Source organism: Hippocampus guttulatus, chromosome 11 (assembly GCF_054856545.1).
Source record: "Hippocampus guttulatus isolate MCC_2025c chromosome 11, RoL_Hgut_1.0, whole genome shotgun sequence".
Classification (NCBI taxonomy): domain Eukaryota; kingdom Metazoa; phylum Chordata; class Actinopteri; order Syngnathiformes; family Syngnathidae; genus Hippocampus; species Hippocampus guttulatus.
In genome coordinates this window covers 6,289,860-6,307,802 of record NC_141271.1, presented here as the reverse complement: position 1 = coordinate 6,307,802, position 17,943 = coordinate 6,289,860, and the positions used below count along the sequence as shown (strand labels likewise).

Below are 17,943 nucleotides of genomic sequence, written 5' to 3'. Positions count from 1 at the left end.
AACAACCTACATCAATCAGAGTTAAAATGATAAATTCAAAACATTAAATATAATGATAAATCAGAACTAAGTTGATAAATAGAGAAAGGTATATAAATATCCATTATGAATACAAGAGAAAATTGACACAAGAGTGTCAGGGTGTGGAAGTATATAATCCCGATACAAACCAAAAGTTGTAAAAATATCACGGTTAAGGGTAAAGTATGAGCCTTAATGGAGACTTCTTTCTTCTTACTTTTTTCTTTTCTGATTGATATAAAAATGATTTATTAGATACAATCACATAACGGGGTAGGACTAGATACGTTTTTTACTTCTTCCTACTCCCTTGAACATAATAACTGTGTTGAATGAAGATTGATTTCTTTCTTTTTACTTTTTTTATCTACCTTATTTTCTGTCAAATTATTACTGTATATATGTTTTATGTTCAATAAACAAACAAACAAACAAACAAACAAGTTGAGTGCAAAGTGTGGAGTTGTCTTTCTTTTTGTATTCTTGCCGACGAGCGAACTGACAAACGGGCGTCTGTGCCGTTGTGGGCATGAACACAGCTGACAACTGGCAATGGAGGCAGCACCTCTCATTCCCTTTAAATTCAGTACGAAAACACAGAAACACAAAATGAAAGGACTCGCAAGCACTTTTCGTTGGCCAAAATTCACATTGCTCACACAGTAAATAGCAAGCCTTACTCCTGACGTGACACATCAGTTGATTGACTAAGTCATGCCCCTTTTAAAGGCACTGTGCTGAGGGCACACAGTTGTTGTGATTTCTAGCTTTAATTACGCTTTAGAATATCTGTTTATTTCTCTACTCTCTCTTTTAATCCGGTATGTTATGGTTTGATGTCATATAATGCGATGGGGTTTTGACAGATTCATGGAATTTCATTTAATTTCAATGGAGAATATTGATTTGCTATACATGTAAATTGAGTTACGAGTTTCATCGGGGAACATTTCAACTCGTTATTCAAGATACCATTTCATTTGTGGAATGTGTTAAATCCACTTGTCCCATGATAATCACTATCGGAAGTGTTTTTAGAGTAATTTCCTGGCGAACATTCCAGTTCTTATTCTTGGTCGAAGTGGGACTCACCCGCAAATTCCCGATTTGCTATTTGTGTTGACAGTAATGAATGACTTCTGAATGGAATCAAATGGTTACTCTTTGTATCTTTACGAAATAAAGATATGTCATCATCCAAAAATCCCATTAGATCAAAATAGTTAACGATGAATGAAGGGCACAAATTAGTGCTTGAGCTCCACCACACGGTTCCCAAAGTGCTTTTCGAAGCCTTAGATTTCAGAGCTATCGATTGAACCACTACACACTGACGTGTAGTGGCTGCCACGTTGAACCCTAGGTTGTAAATAGTCACTGGCTAGTACAATTTAGCAGTTAGCTGGAGAGCTCTTTCAACGAGCACGTCCTTTCGCTGAATAAAACTTGCACCGAAGCTATGCACAGAAAATTAAAATGGCATCGGCCATAAACACAAGCTAAAAATCCTGAATGATTTTGAATTGTTTTAAAGTAAATACAGGGTGGCCACAGTCGCAGTCTTGTCAGAATGACAATGACTTCAAAAAAGTAATATGATATTCTAAGAGTCGCTCTTATCCAAGTCCGACAATTGTGATTCGCTGATTGTTTTCTCCAAGCCCATTCGAATCACGATTCGATTCATCACCGAATTGGGGGAAAGCCCTGGTTGTTGGGCTTCTGATTCCCAATTTCTGCCTTGCGTATAAAGTGTGACATAAAGAGACCGATAAACTATTAAGAGTCTTTTTTTCTTCACGTGAACCCTATTGACTTGGAAAGAGATTTGATAAATCACACGGAGGCTTTTTTTTCCTCTGCCATGGATGCAAGATGATTATAGTTACATGTCGTTTAGACCAGCAATGGCCCCTTTTCCCATCAGTTTGGATGTCCCAGACTAGCTCAATTGGATTGTGCGCTCTCCAAATGCAAACGTGTCATGGCCGTCCGTGCTTGGCAGCAATGTCGGTCACGTAGAAGCAAGGTGCTGCAGACAGGAAGTGTGGTATTATTTGAGTACTATCACTACAAAGACATGCAGGACTGAAGCACGCAAACACATAGAGTGGGTGTTCATATTTTATTGGGTTTCTGACATTTTTATTACATATCTCTTGTACTATATTTATTTAGATTTTTTTGGTGATATTTAACTCCTGAATGTCATATTCACTTTCAAGACATTTAGCTGAAGTACACTCTAAAAAAGAGCACTGTTCATTTTGATTAATATACATTGACATAAGCCGGTTGAGGCCAAAGCAGCACATACACTACTTGCATAAGTTAGGGGTATTTGATTTTGAAATCTCTGGTTGAAGGTAAAATACACTCTCACCTTTACGGGTAAACTCAATTTGACCTTGTCGAAACTTTTAAATGCATGTGTCCGGCTGTTCATTGTTTTGTGAGAAGTAGGACTCTTTTGGAATCGATTATACTATCGACTATTCCATCAATTACTTGGGCACTGAAAACGTGCAAACCGACGTAGAAAATTTCACTGATTGTAGTGTCAACTTTCCACCAAGAGGGGGTGTGAATAGACCATGAAAGATCATCATCGGTTGGGGTGAAGCAAGACAACTTTATTTATCGAGCCCATTTCATACACAGAACAACTCAATGTGCTTCACACAACCATAAGCACATCTAAAAGCATTAACAAAGAGAACGGCAAAGACATTTGCAGCTCGGAGAGAGCAAAAGTAGATTATTAACCCTTTCAGGGACAGCGGTTACTACAGTGGACATGTTTGTCATGTTATCAGGTTACAGCGTGCATGAAAGGGTTAAAATGTCTAAAAGAATGTATAGTGACGATATTTAAGCACATTTGTAACTCAAAAGATTTTAAGGCATTTCAAAGCAAAGAAAAGAAATTAAAAATACCAGATGAGGAATCTTTTTTCGGGATTTGTAAATGATGTTTTTCTTAACAAGAACACCATATATCTGACACTGCGACTGAGAGTGCCGAGGACAAGTCAGTGTCAAATTCAGGCGATCTTGGTGACTGCCCATGTCATGAAGAACCCTCTTCATTTTTAATGGGGCTCCACAATTATGTTAGCTGCGAATCACTGATATACATGCTGTTGTCCACCCGTGTCCATGAACCATCATGGTGGGACGCTAGCGGCAGGGGGGCCGGACTTTGGGGGTGGGGCGGGACTTTTTGGACGTGCACTGCAGCGGGGCAACACTTGCATGAAGCGATGTGTTTCAGCACAGCCACACTTAACGGCCAGCTACGCTGACATGCTAAGTCCAAGTTTTTTTTGGTGCTGTTACTCATACTTTTTCCTCGCCGAAAGTTCACATTCTGTTCTCGCACTCGAACTCATTCAGAATATTTGGGAGGAAGTTGAAAACATGTTGCAGAAAAGGGAAAAATAAAAATTACAAAATTACATTGTAATACAGTTGCAGATCCCCTCCACATAACATGAAGTAAACCGCAAAAAGTGAAAAACGTGATACAGAAATAGTGTCTTGCAAAAAAAACCCCCGAATCAATAACAACAAATAAACATTAGTATACGGTATAAAATTATTTTGATGGCGATGCGGGCACCCGCAGCGGCTCCTCTCTCTCCTGAGGAAAGAAATTTCATCTGTGCTGTATGTTGTACATGTAGCGCATTTGACAATAAAGTTGACATGAACATGAGCATGAATAAACCTGGCCCATAGAGACCAGTTGAGCGAGCAGAATGCAAATCCTGTTCGCTAACATGACATCATCACCTTGCATTGCGGTAAAGCAACCAAAGTTAGCTGTCCACAGATTTCACAACCCAGAGACCAGTGGAAAAAAGACTGCTTTTCAACTTCAATTTATCTTGAAAATGTAAACAACACACGTGCAAAAAATAGTGAAATAGAGACAATTTCCACAACTTGATGTTGATTTTCTAGCGATCCATTTATGGGGGGGAAAAAAATAAAATCGACACAGCTTCTTCCGTTTCTACTGCTGCAGTTGTGTATTCCTGTGTGGTGTGGACTTATCGCACGATGCACGGCAAATTAAAATCTGCTGTTGGGTATTACCAAAAAAGGAAAGAAGAGTGGCGGTGGTGGTCTCTTTGGGAGCTGGCGGGGTTAAACCAACAGCGGCAAGTTGAGGGGAAGATGTTTCGTGAATGACGGGGGTCTGAACCCATCGCACAACCACTTGTTTCCATTCCAAATCCAAAAGTGCACAACCTGATCCACTTTACCTTGTTTGGTGTGCAGCGGATGGATCCTTTGATGTTTTGATGGATATTATCATAGAACTCATGGAATAATATTTAATTAAAATACAAGGCACCCATGTGATTTCCTTCTCTTAGAGTTTATGAAACACTGCTGGGCTTTTACTTATGAGTTTAATTTGTTTCAATCACAAGATTGCACCTATATTTACTATCCCCATTGAAATTAATTGAAACTACAGCTCTTTGTGCATTCTTCTGGATTGGTCTGATTATTTTACAATATTGTCTGTGAACATCTCTGCTTAGATTTTGACTTTTTTGGGGCATTTTTTAATTATATCTTTTGACTGGACAAGCTGGTTGAAACATTTATGGAGAGTAATGACATCATCTTGAATCATTTTGTCCTTCTTTCCCTTGCTTGCTATCTTATGCACACATAAAACAGCAGCGCGATGTTCTCGACAAAGTAAGGCTTGGCCCAGGTGGTGCTCGGGGTGCATGCTGTGTGGATTTGGTCTCTCTGTCAGTGGGTTGCATGTACATTGGCTGTCAACATTCACAACGTTCTGCTCAGCGTAACCTGACATCAGTGAGTGGCAGCAGGGGGGAGGCTTTACTGGCCCAATACATGCAACGATTGACAGTGCATTATTAATTGGTGTTAATATTATGCACCACCATGGGAACAATTCTTCAGCTGTTTGTGACACGTATTCTATTTGTTTAAGGTATTCATCGTGCATGAGGGCTACCATTTATACTCACTCTCCACTTTTTGTTGCGCTCCTAGGTCATTGTTGTTTTACTGTTTGCCACACAATGTCATGCTTTCCTGCATCGTAAGACTACAGTGACATAGAAACTCCAACAATGTACACTAACTTGACAAAAGCATTGGGACAGACTTCACCGACAGGAAATGAAAAGTGCAAAAAAATTAATGGTCCTCAAGGATTGCACTCATACAGTCTATGAAAATACATATTGGGACACAATCCACTTATACAAAAAGTAAGTGCAACCAGTTATGGAGTAAGTGAGTGGACTTAAAACATTTCCCTGAGGAACTAAAGCCACAAGCTTTGTAGATACAAGTACAGGGAGTCACTCCACCGACAGGAAATGAAATTTGCAGAAAGTATATTCATGGAATACATTGACTTAAACCATTTTCCCGAAGAACCCAATTTATCACCATACTGTATAATGGCCATTTGTTTGTCTTATGGGTTCTTGTTCCACACCATACTCATGTATCAATCCTTTTTGCACTTGGAAAAGAGAAGACCCTTTTCCAAAGACAATGAATTAACAAGGGACCAAATCCAACCTGTGATTGTTATTTAAGAGGTGCATCCCAATGCTTGGGTCCGTCCATTCAGTGTACTTATTAATAGGTACATTTAACGGTGTGTTTGGTATAATACATTTCCAGAAGCTCCATCTGGCAACAATTGCTCATTGTCTTGCAGTTGTTTCATTCGTTCAATTGACTTTATTCCACACAGGCTGAGACCAAACTATGTTTTTATTTATATTTTTTCTATTCAACAAAATTAAGTTTGCCATGATTGAAGAAAAATATATTCCTTTTCGTGCAGCCAATCGACTACGAGGGCTTCCGTCTCTTCATGGCCACCTACCTGGAGAATGACATCCCAGAAGAGCTGTGTCAGCACCTCTTCACCTCTTTCAAGAGCAAGACGGGAGCTGCCTCGCCTGATCGTTGTCGAGCAGCAGGAAATTTACTGGGTGAGCTCTTCTCACATTTATTTTATAAATTCTTCATACAGTATACAACGCGACACTTGAACGCGTAACCGTCAACATGGCCTGGGACAACATTTATCAACTTAAATGGGGCTTCCAAATGATCGGCACTCCTAGTTAAGTAAAAGAAACATAATAATGAAACAAAATAATGATAATAGTGAACAAAACCAATATTAACTTTTAACTGAATGATTCACAACCACAGTGAGTTAGTGGTTAGCACGTCTTCTGCACAGCTTTGAAGTTGTAGGTTCAAATCTCAGATCCGGTCTTCCTGTGTGGAGTTTGTATGTGTTCCCAGTTCAGGGTGTCCAAGACAGCTGAGATAGGCTCCAGCACACCCACTCCAGCGACCCTTGTGAGGAAAAGCAGATTAAAAAAAAAAGGATGGATGCATGGATGTATTGAAATAATAGTGCAAGAATAACAGCAAAAAATAGGGAACAATTCGGTTTTTAATTTCAGTCACTGTTAAAGGGATTCAGTTATATTACTTCTATATGAGATTTACAGGATTTGCATGATTACTAGATGGCACCATCCATTCATTCTCTAGTGCGGGGGCAACAGCCTTAGCAGCGAAGCCCAGACTTCTCTCTCCCCCACTGCTTTTGCTAGATGATATATTTGTTATTTTCAATATTTTAATTACTTTGATGTATCATTGTTTTTTAAAAAGTTTGCATTAATTATTACATTTGCACGATTATTTGCAAATATTAGTCAGCGTTTTGACCAGTACGAAGTGTACGTAATCAATATTGTATGAGTAGCAGTATGTTAATTTTTGCGGAGGCTATGAATTTTTAATTTTTGTTCAATTTCGGCGGTCGACAGGCGGATCGGTGCAGCGTCTGCTGTGATGCGGACGTTGTATCGGTCTGTCGTGGTGAAGAAGGAGCTGAGCCAAAGGGCGAAGCTCTCAATTTACCGGTCGATCTACGTTCCAACCCTCATCTATGGTCACGAGCTATGGGTCGTGACCGAAAGAACGAGATCCCGGATACAAGTGGCCGAAATGAGTTTTCTCCGCAGGGTGTCCGGGCTCTCCCTTATAGATAAGGTGAGAAGCTCGGTCATCCGGGAGGGGCTCAGAGTCGAGCCGCTTCTCCTCCACATCGAGAGGAGCCAGATGAGGTGGCTTGGGCATCTGATTCGGATGCCTCCTGAACGCCTCCCTGGTGAGGTGTTCCGGGCATGTCCCACCGGGAGGAGACCCCGAGGAAGACCCAGGACACGCTGGAGTGACTATGTCACCCAGCTGGCCTGGGAACGCCTCGGGATCCCCCGGGGAGAGCTGGAAGAAGTAGCTAGGGAGAGGGAAGTCTGGGCTTCCCTGCTAAAGCTGTTGCCCCCGCGACCCGGCCCCGGATAAGCGGTAGAAGATGGATGGATGGATGGATGTTCAATTTCATTTGATATTTTTATTATATCGATTATATGACATTGATTATTTTATAACTTAATAGAATATCAAACATACTCATAAACAATTACAAATACATTTTTTGTAATTGAGTCTACTTCCTGTGTAGATTTTTGTTAGTTTTATGTGGACTAAAGTGAATAATATGTAAAATTATAAATAGCTTCAGTAGAGGAGATTGGTGACAATTGTTTCAGGGGGCAGCACAGTACCCTCAAGGTCGGCACGCCCGGCTCAGAATTCTGATTTTGAATCCCAGCTCCTGTCTGCTTGTCTGGAGATTCCATCCATCCATTTTCCGAACCGCTTGATCCTCACTAGGGTCGCGGGGGGTGCTGGAGCCCAACCCAGCCATCTCCGGGCAGTAGGCGGGGGACACCCTGAATCAGTCGCCAGCCAATCGCAGGGCACACAGAGACGAACAACCATCCACGCCCACACTCACACCTAGGGACAATTTAGAGCGTCCAATCAGCTGTCTGGAGATTGTATGTCTAAATATATGCATGCGGGGTTAACTGAAGACTAAATTGTCCCAAGGTGTGAATGTTCGTCTATATGTGCTCTGCGATTAGGTAGGGTGTCTTTCTTAAAGTCAGCTGGGATAGGCTCCAGTTTACCAGTGACCCTAATGAGGACAAGTCCTCAATGGAGCGGATGGACAGTTGCTTTGGCCTGCACTGCCACCTGGTGTTTGGTGAATTATAAATAACCCACGAAGTCGCTCATGGTGCACTGGTACACACGCATGAGCTGTGAGCGGACAGCTTAGGGTCGGTTCCCACTCAGTGACAGTATGGGTGTGATTGGTCGTACGTCTCCATATGTGCCCTGTGACTGACTGCCGACCAGTTCAGGGTGTAGTCCGCCTTTCGGTGTCGTCAGGTAAAGAAGAAAGGCCATTAAAGATACAACAAACGTTCATTAAAAGCAACGTTTTATGTAAATTTTCTGCGCTGTTGATGGAATTAAGGTGGAGGAAAACGTCAAGCACTGGAAATAGGACGGATAATCATACCTGTCAACTCATACGGTTTAGCCATAGTTCATACGGATTTTGTGGTGAATCTTACATATATGGCCGTATCGCACAAATCATACGGATTCTGAACATTTCCGGGGTTTTTTTCACCAACTCCAAATGATTTGGAGTTGGTGAAAAAAGTAACGCAGGAATACAACTCTGAACACAGTAATGCCACTAAGTAGAATGATGATTAGACATTAACCAGACATTGTATTATGGAGATCTACAATAAATATCATTGAAAATTTCATGGGTTTTTTTCTGCCGTTATTTTAACATATGAAATGCTTTGGTATGTTATAAGGATTTTTTGCTCTTTATAAGGATTTTTTCGGTAGTTTATACAGGTTGGCGCTCCGAAACGTTGACAGGTATGGATAATCCTGCATCAATGTTGTCTTATTGCTGCTCAATGTGTTTCCTTCTCAAAGAGTCCTGCTCCATTGATGCTGGTATCTCTATTCACACAGAGGTGGCCTGTGCCCCCATCACAGGTACTAGCGGACCTGCCTTGACGGGTTGGCTGTAGCTGCTTCTCTTCCCCCACCCAACAATACTGCTTGTTGTGTTGATGGGTGATTTATTTTTGTTTGTTTTGTTTGTTTAACATTGTGGAATCCATTTGTTTAGTCAAGTTTTGTAACTCCGCCTGCCTCCCCGATGAGTTTCTTCTCTTTGCAATTTCATTGTGTTATGTTCTTTCGCTTCATTGTGTTATGTCCCTTGTTTTTTGTGTCAAAGGAACCTTTAGAGTCAAACACCCCAAATGTGTTCAATGAGCATCAATGGATTATCATTTCATATAGGTATACAGTATATATACTTGATATCAGAGTTAATGTGCTAGTGTTTAACAATTTCTCTTTATTTGTTTCTTGTAGTTAACTTCATTTTACAAAGTGATTCAGAATTTCCCTGTGATTGGCTGGCAACCAGTCCAAGGGGTATTCGCCTTTACCTTTGCCTTACACTAGGGGCTGTCAGGGACATAATTCAGGATTGCCGCTCACTCACACAAACACTACTTGAATGCTCCTTTTCACACAAGTGAATCACACACACACACACACACACACGCACACGCACACGCACACACACACACAAGAAACAACGGAGTAATTTATTATACGACATGCTGCACGTGTATGAGAGTCTTTCGGTACTACGTATGAGAGTGTTTTAGTGATGTATGTGAGCAGAAAAAAGAATCAGTGGTGGTGAGAGTATTTCATTAATGTATGTGGGTGTTGTTTTGTGTGTGAGCGGGAAAAAAAATCTGCAGTGTGTGTGTGGTGTGCGCGCACGTGTGTGTGTGTGTGTGTGTGTGTATTGTATGAACGTAAGAGCATTTCAGTAGTGAGCAATTAGAGCATTTCAGTGGTGTGTTTGTGAGGTAATCCTGAATTATGCCCGTCTAAAACCCTCAAACAGTATTCACCATGCATTTGTAAATTTAAAAACATTACTCGTTACAAAACCAAATGAATAACGGTGACAGTTTGACCCAATGAATGATCATTTTCCAATGGAAAACATTATTGTAGCTCAACTAAGGGCTTGTGTTCGGCTTGAGGGGTTCCACTTTTTTACGTCTTAAAGGACCCCTTCCTTTTGTGTCCAAGGCATGAATGGTAAAAGCATCCTGTCGGCGATGGGTCGACACACGCCAGAGCTTGCCTGCGGCACTGGGCCCACCACCTCTCCTTGTTCATCTGGCTCCTCCTCGCAGCGGTCCAGAACCGGGGCCCACACGCCCGGGGGGCCCCACCGCTCTCCATGCATGCAGGTCAAGCCCTTCCAGAGCAGCAATAATGCCCTGACCCCCAATGCCGGCCCTGCTCAGTTGCCAGTATCACCCCTGAAACGCTCACAAGGTTAGCCAGGCAATTTATCTTCAGACTCTTCGCCAATTTTTAGAGCACCTGCCACTGTTATTGTTTAAAATTGTGCCTCCATTAATATTTGTTATTTAATCCACTTGTGCATTGGAATGTATGACAAACTTCCTTGAGACACATTTTTCAAGATACATTGGCTAAAGCTGTTTACCGCTATTCCCAGATGAAGTCTAAAGTCACACGTGACAAACAAAGACAGTTAAAGTTTGCGTATTTAAACCAGGCACATAGCCTCATTAATGCTAACAAAGAAAGCAAGACTCTATATCCAATGAATAGCATCCATATGGCGGTGTTATAAAGTATTTAAGTGATTCTTTGACTAACACAAACAGTGCAGCAAACCATGTAGACAGACAATGCTCACAGGCATGTATTCTTTATTCTCGCCCCAAAAAATGAATAATTTCACAGCAGCTTCACTGTAGTTGTAAAACTGCTTTTTAAGGAGCCACCATAAATTAATCATGATGAACAAACTGTGTATTTTTTTACACTTTTCTTTTCCATTTTATCTTCAGTCTATATGTTCCAATTCTACTCATTTTAATCCTCATGGTCAAATTCAATTTAGACACTGGGTTACAAATTTCGTTGCACATTACACAGAGAAGAAGCGCACACATGATATTGATAATGATGTCATTGAGAATATTGTCACCCTCGTAAAATAATTGCCTATACTGTATCATTTTTTTCAGAAAACACGAAAAACTGAACCACATCCTGATTATATTTGATGGAGTAATAACTTCATTTCAGGCCTAGAATTGAATGATCTGTTGAACTAAGGATGCTTTAACAGAGGTAGCGGGCATCCTGAAGAGATGTTGAAGGCAAAATGATACATTTGTCAAAATTTGACTCCGGTCATTATTTTAAGATAAGATAAGATATCTTTTATTTGGACGATATAGTGTGTCTCTAATATATGGTAATGGTGTCTCATGAATCAAATTTAAACTAGGGGAAGGTCTTTCAAATAATCTTCTTATACACATATAATGAGATCCAGTACAAGAGCTACATGAAAAATGCACAATAATAGTAATGTGATTGCACAACTGTGCTGCATCTGGCTTGCTGTTTGATATGTGGATTGATCAAAAAAAAAATTGTGCATTGACAGAGAAAAGCCACTCGGAGAAGCAATTGTTGCTGCGGAGCAGTCCGTCGCCACACAAAGGATACCCCCAGTCAGTGCCGCAGGTGGTCTTCCTGAAGGATATCGTCTGCTACCTTTCCCTGCTGGAGCGCGGCACGCCGGAGGACAAGCTGGAGTGTGAGTGACAGGCAGGGGGGGACCTGGATGTGAGGAGGAAACTAGTGCCAGGGAGGATCCCTTTTCTGCTGCCATTTCAACTTAAGGATGAGTACAGTTGTTCTGACCAGTGTAACGAATTACTGGACAGTTCCTTGAACAAATCAGGTTTCAAATCCCCCTCAGAGGGCCAGCTAGCTGGCTCACAATAGCGTGATGCCCATGTTAATGCCCCACTGAACTTGGGTGCAAGTTGAAGAGATTCATTTCCATTCAGTGGAGATATTTCTAGTGATTGACATTCCTGGTCACTCAGGAAAAAATATCTCTCTCTACGTTTTCCTTCCAGTCATGTTCCGGCTATACGACACGGACGGCAACGGCGTCTTGGACAGTTCGGTGAGTTTTTCTTTCCATTCTTACCCATTGAGCTAAGAATAGATGCTGGTCGGCAGGCGCCATGTTGATATTAAGATCGTTTGTAATGGTCAGTCCATTTTAATGCTAGCCAGGTTCCGAGGCATAAACAGAACATTGCTGCTAGTATGGAAATCGTAGCATCTTTACATCATGTTTGTGAGAGGTTGTGATCCATGTGCTACAATGCTTTGTTTTGTCCTATTTGGGATCTTTGGTAGGAGCTGGACCGCATCATCAATCAGATGGTACACGTTGCCGAGTATCTGGAGTGGGACTCGACAGAGCTACAGCCGGTGAGCAGCAGAGCACACAAATTTATTGCCACTTTAAATAACTACACAGGGGGGTTGATTATGCTGGTGTACTTAATGAGGTGCCCTGTGGGTGGCTCGTAAAGTGGAACTCTCCAACCGGAGCACATTTCTCACAATCCTGTGATACCGAGTGACTTCCAATTCCATTTTGCATATAGAAATAGTCATGAAACATTTAGCAACTTTACGAGCAATGTTTTAATTTTAACATTCCACTCTGTCATGCGTGTCAAACAAATTTTAACACTAAATTTGCCATCTGTGCGATCAAAATCCAAATGTTGTACTGTTTTATCCATAGCATGGGTCAAATGAGTCTCTGACGTGTATTAAGCTAGTCATTTAGGTGGTTTGTCCTCTTGGAAAGATGGCAATGAGGCCTTCTCCAACTCAAACTGTTTTCTAAACTCAATTAAAGGACATTAAAGATTATTTTTTTTAAAACAACAACACATCCACGTGTCCACTGCCAATCATTTGGTCATTTTAATGCTAGTCGTTAGCTATTTTGCAAATTGCACTATATATTGACATATAAATCTCTACCAAGCCTAATGCGAGGTAGAAAGTGTGCCTCAGTTCTTCTGCCTCTGCCGCCGTAGATTCTGAAGGAAATGATGGAGGAGATCGACTACGATCGAGATGGCACTGTCACCCTGGAAGAGTGGATCCGAGGAGGCCTGACCACCATCCCCTTACTGGTTCTGCTCGGCATGGACACGGTGTGTCTGCAGTTCTCTGGTTCACAGGCCAAACATATCAATTGTCTTCATTTTGTCATTTTCATGCCTCCCACTAGAATGTTCAGGAGGACGGCCAGCACGTGTGGCGCCTAAAGCACTTCAACAAACCGGCCTACTGTAACTTTTGTCACACCATGCTACTGGGTGTGCGCAAGCAGGGCCTCTGCTGCTCCTGTAAGTGGGTGTCCACAACTATGCTAACGTACACATATGTTACATATATGTTACCACTAAAAAGTGTGTTGTTTTTTTTTTGGACAGTATGCAAGTACACGGTGCACGAGCGCTGTGTGTCCAAAGACATCGCCGCCTGCATCAGCACCTACGCCAAGTCTCGCAGGCACACCAACGTAAGTGCACGCACAAACAAGTCAATGTAATTCATCAGAGACCTTTTCATAATGTTTATAAAGGTGCCAGAGTACTTCGGGCGGTAGAAAAGTAATCGACAACTAAAACAATGACAAAAACTTGTTAAGGGGTCCACCTCCTGCTATACTCCAAAAGGTTTTCTGAATCTTACAGCAAAATTCCAAAATTTGTCCAGTGACACCTTTTGGTGAGGAAAAAGTAAGCGTTTTTTTGTTAATGTTTGTACAGGGAAGACGTCAAGAAGTAGTAACTATACTTTTAAGGAACCTGCTTGTGCTTGTGTGTGTGTGTGTGTGTGTGTGTGTGTGTGTGTGTGTGTGTGTGTGTGCGCGTGTGTGTGTGTGTGTGTGTGTGTGCGTGCGTGTGTTTTTGTGTGTGTCTCCAGGCTATGCAGCACGTATGGATGGAGGGAAACTCCCCTACCAAATGTGACCGATGCCACCGGAGCATCAAATGTTACCAGGGCCTGACCGGCCTCCACTGTGTGTGGTGCCAGATCACTGTGAGTAATGATGGATGGATGCTTGGATTTGACAGTACAGTCTGCCCCCACCATTCAAATAGTGAAAATCTGTGAATAATTAATGGCCCCTAAAAATGTTTATATATGGGGGTCATTCAATGAATAAGGGGAATTTTTCGGTATAAGGAATTCTAATACAGATAGAAGCTTGCTTTTTTTTCCAACAAAGTCTCCCAGTACTGTCAAACACTTTTCCCATCTGTGCACTGGTTTCCATATTCCCTTAGTGTAAAAATCTTTGGACTGATGTCTCAGCCAGTCGTTCACAACACTTTTGACTTCATTGTCACTTTCAAACTTGGTGCCTCTAATGAATGCTTTTAAAGTACCAAAAAGGTGAAAGTCTGAATGAGTAAGGTCTTAGCTGTAAGGGGGATGATGGAGCAGTTTCCAGCCCAGCTCATTGATGGTCTGCACCGGGGGTCGGCAACACGCGGCTCCAGAGCCGCATGCGGCTCTTTAGCGACATCTAGTGGCTCCCGGGAGCTTTATAGAAAATGTTTGAAAATGGAAAATGATTTTGATAGTAGGCTAATATAGCTCAAATAGATATAGATATATGTTGCAGCTCCGAAAAAGGAGAGCTGTGGTGTTGGTTTTTAAAAACGTACACTTAATTAAGCTTTTAACAGTCTCAACAAATGCAGACACGTCTGCGTCCGACTCCGTGCCTTCTCTCTTCTCGTTAGACTCGAGAGGCGTTCAAAGACAGCCTCCGAAAAACGGAAATTAATGATCACTTCACTCACACTGAGAAAAGCGAAAATAATGCACCAAAACAACAACAAAAATAAAGCGAGGAAATCACAAAATAAATTCTATGGGGGCGTTTGTGAACACACAACAAAGGAATGAATAACAAACAATTCTGAGACAGTCCATTCTCCTACATACATACAGCATGTGTTTCCTTCATTGTAAGTTTTACAGAAGGCTTTTATTTTTTTGCGGCTCCAGACATATTTGTTTTTTGTTTTGTTTTTTGTCCTATATGGCACTTTCAACATTTTGGGTTGCCGACCCCTGGTCTGCACCATTTGGGCTGCTGTGTGAGGCCTTGCGTTGTCATGATGCAAGATGACTCCTTCTAACTAATGACCCTTGCGTTTGTTCTTTATGTCTTTCTTGACCTGCCTCAGCAGTTCACAGTAGTTGGCAAAAGTAGTCCTATGTTTCATGGGCGCAAGCCACATGGTAAGCACTCTTGCAGATTCCACAAATGCAGGTTCCTTGCAAGCATGGTACAATTTTTAAGAGATGTAAACAGGCTCTAAATTGTATAAAATTTATCGGAAGGAAGCATTTTTTACAATAAAGAAAAATATCTACGAAACACACATTTCCTTACTGTTTGTGCTACGTTTAGATGCAATACTACTTATATCCACTAGATGACCTCGCTGATTTGCTTTTACATCATATGGTTGCTTTCCAGAACTGACGGCCAAAGCCATCACTGTCTTTTTCTCAAGACTGTTCAAAAATATGAGGAACGTATTATTTATTTTCCTTAGTACTCTACGCTTGCGTTTTCCCAAACACTGCGGCCTCCTCCATCATTCTCCCCAATATGCATCTTCAGGTTAGGGAAAGCCCCTAAATTCTCCATAAGTGTAAATGTGAACACGCAACCCTCATGAGGGGATAGATAGAAAACGGGTAAATAGATGTACTGTATTATCACGTTTGTTTGCGTGACTTGCTGTCCTCCACAGCTTCACAATAAATGTGCATCCCATGTGAAGCCAGAGTGTGACGGCGGAGCCTTGAGGGACCATACTCTGCTACCCTCCTACATTTGTCCCGTCGTCCTGGTGAGTCACAGACGACACTTTTTATTGTACCACATTACAGTGGAGACAACAGTACTTTGATATGCAGTGGTACCTCGACTTGCGAACGTCTCTTATTTGAACACATTTTCAAGTTACGAAACGCCTCAACAGGAAAATATTGCCTCTTGTTACGAAATAAATGTCAAGATACGAAAGCCTTTCGTATCTTGACCTTTCGTCGAAAGGTAAAATATAGAATGGGCTGTTCGTCGCAGCTCCGAGTTTCCTCAACGCAACATACTTATAGCTGCTCAGCCATTGGCTATTGCCGAGCATCATCCTGGCATCCCATTGGCTCAGAGGGACCTCTCCAATGTGGCTATGCATGGAGACAGCTAGATAGATAGATATGTGTCGATGCGACAGATTTTAATAAAGAATTGTTTATAATATTTTTATAAAGACGTGTCGATGCAGCGTCATGGTCATTCGCCCCTCGGGCCATGAGGCGTTCCGGTAATTTCACGTGAATGTGAAAAGTGACAAGTGTTCGCAAGTCGGAAGATCGCTCACTATGCTGATGTTAGCCTTGAACATTTTCGAAGGATTTTTAAAAGCCGACAAAAGCAAACTTCCTTGGATCCGTTCTTTACAAAACGCCAGGCAAAACCCACTTCTGATAAAGAACATGAACTAAAGAGGGCAAAAAACGATGAAGATGTTAAAAGTAAAATGACCATCATATTAATTATTGATTCTTTGCCTTTTAGATTATGCACAACTCTCATTTATTGTGCAATAACCTAATTGTAACATGTATTCCTGACATATTTTGATGCATTTTTATGCTTTAGGAAACATTTATGTCTGAATTTTGGGGGGCTTCGAACGAATTAGGGCATTTACATGGAAACTGCGTCTCTACTTACAAATTTTATAGTTCAGAAATTTCTGTTGAGGTACCACTGTACAGGGGTTCTAACATGTAGAGAGTAAAAGTCAACAAATGAGATAGATACTCAAATAAAGTACAGATAACTAATAAATCTACATACCATAAATACCTTTTCTTTATTTCCACTGCTGATATGAAAGGACAACCAATAGGCTCACATTACTCATTTGCTATTCAAAAACAAACCATGTCACTTTCAGGTATAAACAGCAGGTGCACGTCATGTCCTGTCACGCTGTGGCTCTTTGTCTGAATTAGAGTTTGGCAAGCACCTGCCTCCGTTTCAGACTTTGAAATTGAGTCTGTTTTGGGGCCAATGACTTTCGATTAAGCCTCACAAGAGGCTTGAATGTAAACTAAGATTTGGTCTGTGTTGGACTGAACAGTAGGGGGAAAAAAGTGTTTCTTTTTGGGAAAAGCAATTTTCCCAAAAAGAAACACTTTTTGTCATATTTGTTAAAAATAATTATTATAACATGAGAGCAATACATTATGAGAAATATGACCTGTGGAAAAAAATTGCCATCATTGGCTGCAATTTTGCGCCTCCAATTTGATATTCAGGAAAGCGCAGCTCAGGAGAAAAAACTACCAATCACAAGTCACGACACAGAATAATGCACACCCGCTGATTCTAAAATGTCTGTTGGTATGAATGTGAGTGTGAATGGTTCTTGTCTCATGTGTTCAGCACTTGGCTGGCGACCATTTCAGGCTGTTCCCTAAAGCAATGCTGGTTGAATATCAATATAAATAATGAATATAAACCCAAAAGGGCTAGAAGGTTTGTAGACTCGGGGTCAGTTAGTGGAGCCTAGAGTTCAAAGTAAACATGGTGAAGTGGCATTTGGCTTTTATGCTGCATGTAAATGAAATAAACTGCCAACAGAAGTGAAGTCAGATCCGAGTGCAAATGCTGAAGGTTTTTCCAGCATTTTAAAATCAATTTCACTGTATGGTCTTTCAGTCATTTTAGAATAGTACTTTGTATTTCTTTGCATTTATTTTAAATGTCGGTAAAGCTTGTGGTAAGCTGTTTGAATGTTGTCACTCTTTGTTCTTGTAATTTTGGTCAGCTACTTTTGTTTTTGTCTGCTTTCCTTTTGAATGTCCTCAGCTGTTTTGTTTGCGATTGAATGTTTCTAGCACATTGAGTTGCTTTTATAAGCCTTGTCTAAAGTC

At 41.2% G+C, this 17,943-nt stretch overlaps 1 protein-coding gene across 2 annotated transcripts in view; it reads left to right on the top strand.

Moving 5' to 3' along the window:
- Positions 1-17,943, top strand: part of dgkg (diacylglycerol kinase, gamma) — a 103,051-nt gene that overhangs the window by 8,543 nt on the left and 76,565 nt on the right. Inside the window, exons 3-13 of one of the 2 annotated variants that reach the window (XM_086123877.1) lie at positions 5,876-6,026; positions 8,932-8,994; positions 10,123-10,374; positions 11,528-11,680; positions 12,009-12,058; positions 12,298-12,372; positions 12,996-13,115; positions 13,193-13,310; positions 13,398-13,486; positions 13,894-14,010; positions 15,747-15,845. In XM_086123877.1, coding sequence (XP_085980003.1) covers positions 5,876-6,026; positions 8,932-8,994; positions 10,123-10,374; positions 11,528-11,680; positions 12,009-12,058; positions 12,298-12,372; positions 12,996-13,115; positions 13,193-13,310; positions 13,398-13,486; positions 13,894-14,010; positions 15,747-15,845 — 1,287 coding nt within the window. The remainder of the gene's footprint in view (positions 1-5,875; positions 6,027-8,931; positions 8,995-10,122; positions 10,375-11,527; positions 11,681-12,008; positions 12,059-12,297; positions 12,373-12,995; positions 13,116-13,192; positions 13,311-13,397; positions 13,487-13,893; positions 14,011-15,746; positions 15,846-17,943) is intronic. The other variant, XM_086123878.1, reaches the window with a different exon arrangement.